Here is a 12,676-nt window from a genome sequence, read left to right as displayed (position 1 = left end):
CTAAAAGATCTAAATATACGTTCGCATTTATTCGCCAAAGCCAATGCAAAACGGTAAACAACACGGATCATGTATCCCAATTAAAACATTTTCGCTTGAATTCATTCACTCATTACCTTGACCATCCCACCCACGTTTCCCCTCGCTACGACAAAACAAAGAGGACCGATCTCATCTTTCCTAAACTGACCCACATTCAGAAGATGCTGCCTAACTAAATCAATGTCAAGTCAACCGCCACACAGAATTCGCTCGAACCGCAAATCTTGATGGATGGCATCATCCATGTGCCAAGCCGGGCTAACCGAAGATTGATCGTAATATTTCTGTTGACAATCCCCGCAAATCTCCTCACCGGGGAAGATCAGACGGAAGATGATCAACACTTGGCTTAAACGGGAAGGAAAAACAACAACAACTAGCGAGTGCGCGTGTTAATTGCGATATAATGAGTGGTGATTACCGTCCGGCGCGGCTCTTTTTGTCATAGCACACGAGTGAGAGAATATCATCCAACCATCGCCGCCGAGATTATTGAAAGAAATATGAAGATTAAATTTCACAGATTGGCATCCGTGCTTAGTTTCCGTCGTTAGCGAAATTGCGCTGTTAGCCTCAGCGGTTTTCATATCGTGCTCCGCGAAGCCTTCACAGGTGCTCCGCGATAGTTTTGAAAATTTGTACCAATGTCTTGAAATGTCTCAAATTCTTCTTTACAACAAAACAATTGCTGAAAATTTGATCGATTAGTAACTCTTTAAATTTGTGGTGGTCTTGAAAACTTAGATATGTTTTTAATCACACTTCGTCTTATGACGTTTTCGACGTTATGGGGAATGACAAAACACAGTTTCAAATTAAAAAGTAGGACGTTACTGAAATTTGTACGCGTCATTGATGATTTTTGCTAATTCATTTCTCGGTTTCTGAGTAATGAAATTCAATTTGTTTGGCACTACTATAGCTGAAATAGTACTAATATACTTTGTATGCGCATATAGTGTATGCGCATATAGTGATATCTGTTTAAATTAATATCAGGTATAATGACTAAGTTTTATTACTTTTCAATTGGAAGCAGACAACATGGCTGCCCACATGAATTACCGGCTACTTAGCCTTAACTGTAATTATTTATAAGGCATCAAAATATAGATCATTATTGGATTTTCATGGCCCCCGGATATTTTTATTTTTGAAAACGTTCAGCACGTGAGCTCAAAATGGCACATTTGCACATATTTTACAAAATTGGCCATAACTCAAAAACGAAAAAAAAAATACCATTTCAAAAACTCCAGCGATTAAAAATATTTTTTTGAAAATTTTCCACAAGTTGGAGCATAGTTTTTAAGGCTTTTCTTTACGAATTTTCTCAACGGTGGAAAATTTTGTGGAAAACTTTTTCCAGTTATTTTTTTTATTCCTGAGAAAATTTGCTTTCATTTTCATAAAAAAAACTTTGTTTCAATGATGCTTCGTTCTTGAGTTATGATTTTTCAAATTAAGTAGTGTCAGGGGAAAACAAAAAAAATCCCACTGAGTTTTCCGGGAAAATAGGCGACTCTGAATTTTTCTCATTTTTTTTTTTATTCATATATTGATGAGCTCTGCCTGTGGAAAAAGTTCCATGAAAATCTGAGACCTTTCGGTCCAAACTCGTACGGAAATAAAAAAAACAAATCCCCTTTAGTTACAAATGGAAGCCAAAAACCATTATTCAAAGAAAGAAACATTTCTCACCAAGCAAATCATTTTAGACCTTTTTTTCATTCGACGTTTTTCCTTTCGACCTTTTGTCTTTTTGACGTTTTTTCTTTCGACCTTTTGTCCATAAATCATTTTTATGACCTTCAATATTTTCCTTAAAATTGGGTTGCTTAGCGATGAAAAAGTTACAGGTTTTCGTAGCTTGATTGAAATAGCACATTTTTCTAAGAATAACACAATATTATTGCAGTTCAATGTCTTAATTTAGACATTATAATGATCATGGGGCCCAGATAGCCGTAGCGGTAAACGCGCAGCTATTCAGCATGACCATGCTGAGGGTCGTGGGTTCGAATCCCGCTGGTCGAGGATCTTTTCGGGTTGGAAATTTTCTCGATTCCCAGGGCATAGAGTACCTTCGTACCTGCCACACGATATACACATGCAAAAATGGTCAATCGGCAAAGAAAGCTCTCAGTTAATAACTGTGGAAGTGCTCATAAGAACACTAATCTGAGAAGCAGGCTTTGTCCCAGTTGGGACGTAACGCCAGAGAGAAGAATGATCAATGAAGATTTCAGTCTGTAGACACAATGACATTTCAATTTACATACTGACAGCTCGTCCCGTAGTTAAATTTGACGAGGGGTAATTCAAAAGTGATTTCCATACTAAATTCAAACGCATTAGTTCCAGGGCACGAAAAATTATGAAATTTTGAATTGTAGCTAAAATTTAACCGTAGAATCAGAATATATAGAAAATGGAATACCCCTAAACAAGCTAATTTCCCAACGATATTTTCTGAATTTACGAATACTAAGACGACATCTCCAGAAATCGTAAATGATTTTTTCTGCAGAGTTGCTTCAAACATTTCATCACTAAGAAAGTAGAACTGCTCTAAATATGCCACTGAAATATATAGATTTTTTTGGGATATGTATTTTTATAATAACTTTGAAGCATTTTCTAACATTTTGTTACTATTATCTCTATCAACGAGACTTTCAGCCGTTAGCTGGTTCGTCTCCGGTATTTTCCAATAATGATATTAGCTATTTCATAGGAATACTTTTAAAATTTTCATCCTGCATGCTTTCTCCGGAAATTCTTTTATGTTTTCTTTTCAAGAATCACTCAGAAACTCCTTCAGGAGGGTTTTATCTAATTATTTATTCTGCGACTATTGCGAGAATTGATAAAGAAATTACTTCGAGAATTTCCATTAATATTTATTTCTTGCTTTGCAGATAATTTCGAAGGGATATCTCTAGAAATTTGCTGGTATCTTGAAATTCCACTGGATTAAGAAATTTTTGGAAAACGTTCTTATGCAATACCTATCAAAAATATTTGAGTTTTAGCGGAACTTTTAGGGGACATTCTTGGAAGCATTTATATTCGAATCTTTGATGTAGTTTAAGACAGCATTCATGGAATAGAGAATTTTAGAAGGAATTCTGGAAAAAATACTTGTGGAATCTGAATGAAAGTATGGTGAAATTCATGAATGCATTTTCAAAGTTTCCTTTGAAACTATCTTAGGAAAAACAATCTTGGTTTAATTCCTTGTGGATTTCATGACAGAAGTCTGCAAGAATAACCAGAAATCATAAGCCGTTAGGCCGAATATCGTTGGGCAAAATGCCATAAGGCCCAATGCCGTTAGGCTGAAAAGGTTGTTAGGACGAAAGGGTTATTAGGCCGAAAATAATTCAGATGGGTCAGGACAAATGATTTGTTAGGAGTTTGGTCAAGCTGATCTGTATTACCTTGAAGCCCACAATATCTACTGTGAAATATTACTAGAAAGAACAGATGTGAAATATCTCTAAAAAACGGGCTTTTTCAAAAACGAAAACACTGATAAATTATTTGAATTACATTTGAAACAGTAGTTCGTATTTTTCACCTTAAATAGTCAAATGCTATTTCGGGTTTACGACCCTTTTAGCCCAACAACCTTTTCGGCCTAACGACCTTCCTTTTTCTTTCTGGCATTACGTTCCAACTGGGACAAAGCTTGCTTCTCAGATTAGTGTTCTTATGAGCACTTCCACAGCTTTCTTTCCCGATTGACCATTTTTGCATGTGTATATCGTGTGGCAGGTACGAAGATACTCTATGCCCTGGGAATCGAGAAAATTTCCTTTAAGAAAAGATCCTCGACCAGCGGGATTTGAACCCACGACCCTCAGCATGATCATGCTGAATAGCTGCGAGTTTACCGCTACGGCTAAATGGGCCCCAGGCCTAACGACCTGCTCCCGTGAATAAATATCTTAAAAAATCACTAGATGTGCAATGAAAAAAGTACACAATCTGGTAAGATTTTTTGAAAAACATATCGAAAAAACCGTTGGCAAGAATTTTGGGAGTAATTATAAATTAAAGTATACTTTGAAAATTTTGAAGAAAATACCATGAAGCTGTCGTAAGTGATATTCTTAACGCAATATATGAAAGAACACGAGACTTTTTTTTATAAATGAATCTTTGCAAATACCCCTGGAACAATCTATGAAGTAATTTCTTACGTTTCAAAAGCAATTAATTTGATGAAAAACTTTGAGTCCTAGGGCAATCATCGTAAGATCGGGTTTGATTGATCAATATGTTACAAGATGTTATTCTTTACAACATACTAGTATCAATGTAACTCTTTGGATATGAGTGTAGGGTGTTTTTCATGATGGCATGTTTCATTAAAAAAAAATAAAAGTAATCAGGATGTGTAATCTGTAAACAACTTTTGCTTTTGCTTGATGTTTGTGAAAGAACTTTGAGGTTGTTCAAAGCCCTCTCTGATAGAAAACCTAAGCCCTTGAATTTAATTATGAGACACAGTAATGATATGTATGAATCATCACTCAGCCTGTGAACATCAACTACCTTTGTAATGAGAAAACGAAGTAAATACAAATTAAATGAATTTGGCATCCAATTATTTAGCTTCTCACGGTTCAGTCGGTAAAGATACCCTCTCCAATGCGACAAAAAGGCAGCGAGAAAGATTTATGAACCTGAATCCTCAACTTCAAAGTCGAATCCGATCGCGTTCATAAAACACAATCCTATTCAGGTTCGCCAGATATAACGAAGACGACCTCGATAGTGGATTGCTACCTGAGCAGGAACGAATAACTCGCACCTATACCATAATTAGGCAATGATCAGTAGCTCAGGTATTATCGACACCTCAATTTGGTATTATTATGGTATTGAAAATACTGTTAAAAACAATTAAAAATACCTTATTGAAGTATAGGCAAGCTATTGAGAACTGCTTGAGGTATTGAATTACTATTGAAAAAAAATCTCTTTTATATGAAAACTCATCATGTATTATTTAGGTATTGCATTTCCTGATCTAATTATCAGTTTGGTTTATGTAGAGCATACATGAGATAATAATTGAGGTACTTTTCTTCCTTAATAGTTCAGGCGTAAGTATTGAAAACTATTTCATATAGAATACGTCAGGTTGGTATTCGTCAGCAATTTTCTTCCGCTCGGGTAGCGGAGAATAATTGTGCGGCTCTGCTGAATGCGGCTAAAGCGGGGGCGTTGTCCAAAAGTACGGAAATAAACACACAAAAACTACTCCCGATGAAAGAGCCGACGAGATTCGAGGTCTGGTCATTGTGCTGTATAAACCTAATAGAGTGGTTCTGAGATTGAGAAAACAGATGCCCGATCGAGTGGAGACTAAGATTAGCGCCATTAGCCGTGCCGGGAAGCTGATAATTCGACGACGTCTGATTGAGTCGCCTCTGGTCTGAGTTTCAAGATTCAACAAATCGACGGGTAGATTTGAATGAAATTCCATTACATAACGATGGCCACTTGTTACAGGGCGTGCGTCATTCCGACAACAGTGACATCATGTGTGGGCTTTTCAATATCGTAAATCGTAAGGTCCCATTGAAAAAGGAAAGAGCATTGCACTTACCAGCACGGAAGATTTCCCCACAGCCGTCACATCTGGAAGCAAACTGGGCATCGTAGCAGTTTCCGCAGTAGATCTTGTCGGCCTTGGAGCCAAACTGTTTGTCGACTAGCGAGATGCGACACTTATTGCACAGGAAGCATGCTTCGTGCCAGTGCTTGTCTTTGTAGGACAGGTCCTGGATTAGGATAAGAAGGATACAAGGGATGTAAGTTTAATTAATTAGCAATTGTATGGCAGATTTTTGTTAGAATTACCATCCCCCAGAATGAACCATTTGCCAGAAAGCCAATCCCCAGAATTTCCAGAAAACAATTTCCCAGAACTGTTTTATGGAATTACTTTCTAAGAAAATCACTTATTGAACTTTAACACTTCACTTCATTTTTGCAAAAGAAAATACTGAAAATCACTTAGTAAGGCGATCAAATATCTTTAAGCTCTAATATGTTGCGTATCTTGACAGATATGCCTATTTCGTCAGCGACTTACAGACTTCTTCAGTGTCGAGTGCTCGGCTTGTAGTGAATCGTGAATCAAACATAAGTATGCAGCTAGAAATTGTGACGTGGTAGAACATTCATGAGAACGGCATAAATTCCAGCAAAGTCCAAACTCACTAGAGATACATAATTTTAAACATTGTTACGTTGTGCTATAGCTATGTAAAGCATTTGAATAATATTGTTTCTCCTGAGAAATCTGGAGACTGACTTCCGGAGTAATAGGCCATTATGACAAATGGTTTTCTGGATAATCCATCCTGACTGATTGATTTTGGGAAATTACTTTCTGGCAAATGTCAACCCCAATTACCAAAAAGTTTTTAGGAACTCACCTTAGAATCGATGCCGATCGTCTTGTTGCACTCCTCACAAACGTTGGCAAACACATTCTCGTAGCATTTGATGCAGTAGGGATGCTCGTCACGCAGAACATACCGCTGACCGGTGAGACTTTCGTCGCACTGCCAACAGCAGAAGTGACCCGAATGCCAATCCTTCGACATGGCCTTGGTGTACTCGCCACTGAAAATTAGCTGTAATGAAACGAACGAGGGAAAGGTCCGTAAGAATGTGTACTCCAGCTATCGAGAATATCCGCCCTAGATTGAAGTTTCCGACAGTTAACAAAATCTACGTGAATGTGTACCTTGGCATTAGTCGGGGGTAACCGTGGCCTTCGTCCGTTGGATTAGTTGGTGAAGAAGAACAGGTGTCACCTGGTCGAATGCAACTCATCATCATGTTTTTCTAGATCATGTCAACGGTTCAAGGTTAACAGACGGACAAAATCCGTCAATTCATCATCACCAAAAGTGCATCTTGTCGGTCATATTTGACGTGAAAACATACATTTGCTTCAACAAAATCGTCTCCTCTAAGCTCGACAACAGTTTTTTTTCACCTCAACTAGGCCACACAGATCACTAAGAACAACTCGCGAACATATTTCGGTGAAATATCGTTTCCAAAAATAGCGGACACGTTCACAAATCGTGAGGGGCGCCTCACCGGGAGATGTTTTTCCAACCGAGTTAGTCGCATCGGATGAGAACAAACGCAGCTTCGACATTTGGACGTGGAAAAACTCGGTCAACGGTGCGAGCCGAGTGCAAAATATTTTTCAGTTTTCTCGGTATTTTACAGCAGGTCAGAAAGACACGGTACTGTGCATCATTGTCCGTACAATCGTTTTGTTTATTGTTGAATTAAAATGTAGATGTTAAGATTTTTCGGTGTCCATGTGTGTTTTTACGGGATAATAGGTGACCCTTCTTGATCTTAAGCCTGAGGCATTATAAGAATAGGGATTATCGTTATATTGTAAGTTATCTTAAATGATCATCTACTTGGTTTCATATAATGCGCCTTACGCAGTGTACTTTGTACTTTCATGCTTTTGACGTTCTTCAAAAGATACTAACATACGTTTTCGCTACTAGTCTTGTTCATACTGAGATTTCAAACCCTGCTTTGGTTGGGAAGTGGCTTCCATCAATCTTCAGCAATATAAACAGCAACGATCATTCTGTACAGGCTCATACAAAATGATACAGATCGAGTGGTGCTAGTTCAAGAACTTTAATTTCATAAGTAGAACTGTAATCCAGGTAACCTTTTGGACTCAGCTTTTGCTACTTGTAGCAAACCTAAAACTACCAACTCGCGTAATATGCTTCGTTCATACATTAGTAACGTTGATATACTCATTTCTGAGCTTACTAGGTACCACAGATGACTCTGCCGTCATAATTGATATTTTTGTTTATGAAATAAATATATAATAGTCTATTGTTTGGTTTATTTATTATCATCTACGGATGAATTTAAACACGATGTTGTACAATGCGTTTCAAAAGGTCTCTAAGTGAATGGACATTAGCCTGATACACGGTTATATGAAAACTTTAGATTCTCGCTCCAGTCCACTTTTTGGATTGCATTTGTTATGGGATCTTAACAACTGTGCAAAATTTCAGCTCGATCGGTGAAACTATATTTTACGCGCCAGCCGTTCAAAGTTTGTATGGGATTTACTATGGGAAAACTTACTTTTGCAAAGAAAAATCGCCAGAGGTCACCCATTGTCCACTATAAAAATTTTGATCTCAATAGGTATTTCTACGATGAACAACATTGCCGAAGGCCGCAAAGTAATCCGATGCTTGTGAAAAAAGTTATTAAGACTATTCGGAAATTTTGCCCGATTTTGTTATTATTGTTATTCCTTTACGTGTTAATCAACGCCGCCTTGCCAATAGGTTTTCATTGAAAAACTTTTTTGGTAAGTGTCGCATTGTTTCGCGGTTTTCGGCAATATTATTCATTATAAAAATACCTTTCGAGATCTGTGTTCAGAATTTTTATAGAGGTCAATGGGCGACCTCTGGTGATATTTATTTGCAAAAGTAAGTTTTCCCATAGTAAATCCCATACCAACTTTGAACGGCTGGCGCGTAAATATAGTGGACTCGAGCGAGAATCTAAATTTTGTCCCACACTAATGGACATATAATCTATAGATGAATCAAATGTCTTCTTCTTCTTGGCATTAACGTCCTCACTGGGACAGAGCCTGCTTTCTCAGCTTAGTGCTCTTTGGAGCACTTCCAAAGTTATTAACTGAGAATTTTTTTTTGCCAAAGTTGCCATTTTTACATTCGTATATCGTATGACTTGACAGGTATGATGATACTCTATGCCCAGGGAAGTTAAGGAAATTTCCATTACGAAAAGATCCTGGATCGACCGGGAATCGAACCCAGACACCTCCAGCATGACTTTGCCACGGACTCTAACCACTCATCTAAGGAAGGCCCCATGAACCAAATGTATAAATATATTTTTGTATAATTACAAGTCTATGTCTTCAACTGAGTAGTGTTTGATCCTTCGACCTTGACGCTTGCTCCTGCGGGGGCGGGCGATGAGGGTAGGATCAAATTTGTCGCGCGTCGTTCGTTCAGAGAAATGAAAAAGCGTCGCGGATCGTTAGTAGTGTTTGATCTATAGATCGCGTTGCTTGCTCCTGCGTGGGCGAGTGACGAGCACTTGTTCGGTGTACAATACGATTATCGGATTATTTTGCGAATCCGGTTAGGCGTGATTATATCATGGATCGCATCATCAAACATTGGTGACTCCCAGATCTCTACCCTATCCCGCTAACCCAATATCCTTTCCACGACAACCGTGGAGATGCAGAGGTGATCTCGGTCTCTAGTAACAACGGTAGTCACACTAACATTCCTTCCCTTCCCCGATGATCGTAAGTTCGTGGCCGGCGCTGTTATTGACTTTTAAATTTGAGCTCTCGATTTGTGCACATTGAAAAATGGTAAGCTAATCCCAAGCCCCATTCATTAATTCCCTGTGCAACTTCGATTGTTCTGGTCAATCTCGGAGTAGCAACTACGAATTGTACGGTCATCTATGCTTATGCTTAATTACAAGTCTATGTCTTCAACTAGAATTACTGTAAGTACGGGATTGATTCAATCGGCACTCAATTGTTTTCTCTTTTCAAACCCCCAGTAGCAGATAGTATAAATCCTGTTTTGCTGCAGAAGCGATACATGTTTGGAACATATAACTTGTTAGCCAATTGGCTAGAGAGTATATTCAGAGATACTGGCGTGATATTAGTATAACGCTCAATTCAAAAAAGGGCGTGCGTAGTATGAAGAAGCGAAGAGATGATAATCAAATTCATTACCATTAAGTCAAAACACGGGATTGGAACTATCAAGAAAACCGCAATAAGGTAGAAAATTGCACTTCCTCACCAAATTGTGGCAATCAAAACTTCAAAAGTGACGACTGACTGCGTCATTACTGAGAGGTGACGCATGATTTAAGCTGGTTGCTGCTGCACCACAGAGCGTTAATTTACCAGAACTAATTAGCAGACCGTGTGGGAGGTCCAACGGCCGCAGCCGGTTGCGATTTGATTTACTTCCGTCGTTTGTGCTGTGGTTTAAGGTGGACCGCACGGAATGCGATTGGCGGAATTAAAACGATTTTTTGCGAATTTGTTATTTGATTAGGATATAAGAAGATGTCGTGAGTAAGGACCTGTTTGTTGTTGTTTTTTGTGTGCTTATACACCAGATTGCTCTTGACCTTTAGAAAAACTGTCTAAGATATTACCATATCTTTCTTTCCTTTATGTATTCGAACCCTCTGAGCAGCATCTCTAATAACGAGAATTGAAAAGTATATGTTAGTATGGTATTTTGTGAACAACTACGTAAAACTAAACATTTTATATACTTCACAATTTGATTATCGTTTGTCTCAAATTCCGATCAGACTCATATTCCGAACACTCGGTTTCTGTATGAAGATTTGTGATAAGTAACTGCATCTAAATGAGCAATCAATTCGATGTTCTAGACACATTTTTCGAACACCAAATCGAAGCAGTCTCTAGCCCAGGCTCTTTGATTCAAGTGAGGAAGCAAAGAGTGCCGCCTATCGTGGTCAATTGTTCCGATTTTGGGGGATTTAGGCAGGAGATCTTGAACTCCATTAGGGGAATCAAGGTCTCCTTACACATCGCAAAGAAAGGAGACTGTCGCGTTTTGCCGGAAACTCCTAAAGTTCGCGAACTTTTTCTCAAACATCTTCTTCTTATTCTTGGCATTACGTCCCCACTGGGACAGAGCCTGCTTCTCAGATTAGTGTTCTTATGAGCAACTCCACAGTTATTAACTGAGAGCTTTCTTTGCCAAAGTTGCCATTTTCGCATTCGTATATCGTGTGGCAGGTACGATGAAACTCTATGCCCAGGGAAGTCCTTTACGAAATCGTAATCGAACCCAGACACCTTCAGCATGGCTTTACTTGGTAGCCGCGGACTCTAACCACACGGCTAAGGAAGGCCCCTCAAACATCTTGAAGAGAAGAAGCCCAATTTTTTATTTATGACGACAAAACTGAACGTTTGTTCAAAGTCGTCTTGAAAGGTCTCTCAGTGAATAGATCAAAAATGGGATAAATGATTTACTTGGATTTTCCCTAGTCTAAGAAATCATTATGAAAAAGAGAACCCAATCTGGCATTGTTCGGAAAGGGCTTACTCAAGAATTTTATTTAGTTCACTTTAACAAAAAAGATTTAAATATTATTAGAGCTTAGAAAAAGCTAGACTTATGTTCGATGTCCGTGTGACATGGGAACATTTCCAGAAACCTGGAGGAAATTACTAGAGCCCAACTTAGTGCCGTCGGTACCAAAAGTGGGGTCATGGTACAAAAAATTGCCGCATGGATGCTAAATGCATGATTTTCGGAGTTCGTCTGTTCAGTGAAGGAAAATACCGATAAGTTCATGTGCGCGAATTGCGAGGGCAATCATAAGTCAAATTTTGGGCTTGCCCTTCGCGTAGGCGAGTCGTCGAGGCTCGTGCCAGACAGATGAAAGATAATGTCCGTTAAGATAACAGTCGTATCCGGAATTTCCCTGGTAGAGTATCGAACAATGCTCATTTTTCAGTTAACGATCGCTTGATCAAGAATCATACCCATTAGAAAGATTATAATCATGCTCATTCAAAAACTAATTATAATCCGTCGCGTAGCCGTTCGAATCTTTTCGAATTCTATGAGTACTCATTCTTATTGTTTCAAATCAAATGGAAAACACACTGCTGCCACAGGAAACTTCTACTCCGTCTTTTCGTCTACCGGAAATCATCAGATAATATACCCACTTCAAGTGATATGTCTGTCTCTGATTTTAATTTTCTAACTGAACAATTGAATCTAATGATTGATGCAATGTTCAAAGCCACCACTACTATGACTAAAGCAGTCCAAGTAGGTGTTAAATTTACTAATCAAATGAGAGGCGCGTCCACGTTTGAAACCATGGGTAGGACAAACGTTGACAAATATTTTGTGGACAGTGAAGCTAAGAAAAAATTGAATGGATTCCTAAACCGGAAATTGAAAATTACTCTATTTAAGGGGTTCAAACGCAAAGTTGTTACCACAAGAATAAGAAAACTTTCTGTCTTCACAGGTCTAGTAGCTACTGAGTACCTTAAAAATTTATATTGAAGACCTCTTGCCTGAAAAAGAGACCTAAAAGGAATCAAAAAGAAGCCGAAAAGATACCAAACAGAAAGTAAGGGAACAAAACAAAACCTTAAAGGAGCCAGGGAATAAGAGTTTGGAGGAGTATAGTAGAAATAGGATTTCTTCAAAGATTATTTTCAATAGAATTTGTGCAGGAATGATTGGAGGAATTATTTAAAAAAAATCTGTTGAGTTGATACTACAGCAATAACTTAAATATACTTTTGAAGAATGTATGGCATTGTATTGGGAAAGATTTTAAGAAATATGTGGAAAAAACTACAAGGGTAATTGGATTGGATTGAAATGCTGCAGAAATTCCTAGAAAAAAAGAGATTTCCTCGAAGATCCTTTTAAGACATTCCTGAGTCCCTGGGAGGATTGACAGGCGGAGGAATTCTTGCAGGTTTTTTTTTTAAAGCTTGAGATAC

The 12,676-nt window shown here is 38.3% G+C and overlaps 1 protein-coding gene across 3 annotated transcripts in view; it reads right to left on the bottom strand.

Annotated features, from left to right (window-relative positions):
- The window catches only part of LOC5573016 (four and a half LIM domains protein 2), a 245,164-nt gene that overhangs the window by 53,982 nt on the left and 178,506 nt on the right, over positions 1-12,676 (bottom strand). For 2 of the 3 annotated variants that reach the window (XM_021843544.1, XM_021843545.1), the window contains 2 exons: positions 6,501-6,701; positions 5,666-5,840 (listed from right to left, as the gene is read on the bottom strand). In XM_021843544.1, coding sequence (XP_021699236.1) covers positions 5,666-5,840; positions 6,501-6,701 — 376 coding nt within the window. The remainder of the gene's footprint in view (positions 1-5,665; positions 5,841-6,500; positions 6,702-12,676) is intronic. The other variant, XM_001654295.2, reaches the window with a different exon arrangement.

Source organism: Aedes aegypti, chromosome 2 (assembly GCF_002204515.2).
Source record: "Aedes aegypti strain LVP_AGWG chromosome 2, AaegL5.0 Primary Assembly, whole genome shotgun sequence".
Taxonomy (NCBI): Eukaryota; Metazoa; Arthropoda; class Insecta; order Diptera; family Culicidae; genus Aedes; species Aedes aegypti.
Note: the sequence above shows the minus strand (reverse complement) of the source record. Positions and strands in the feature narration are given on the sequence as shown.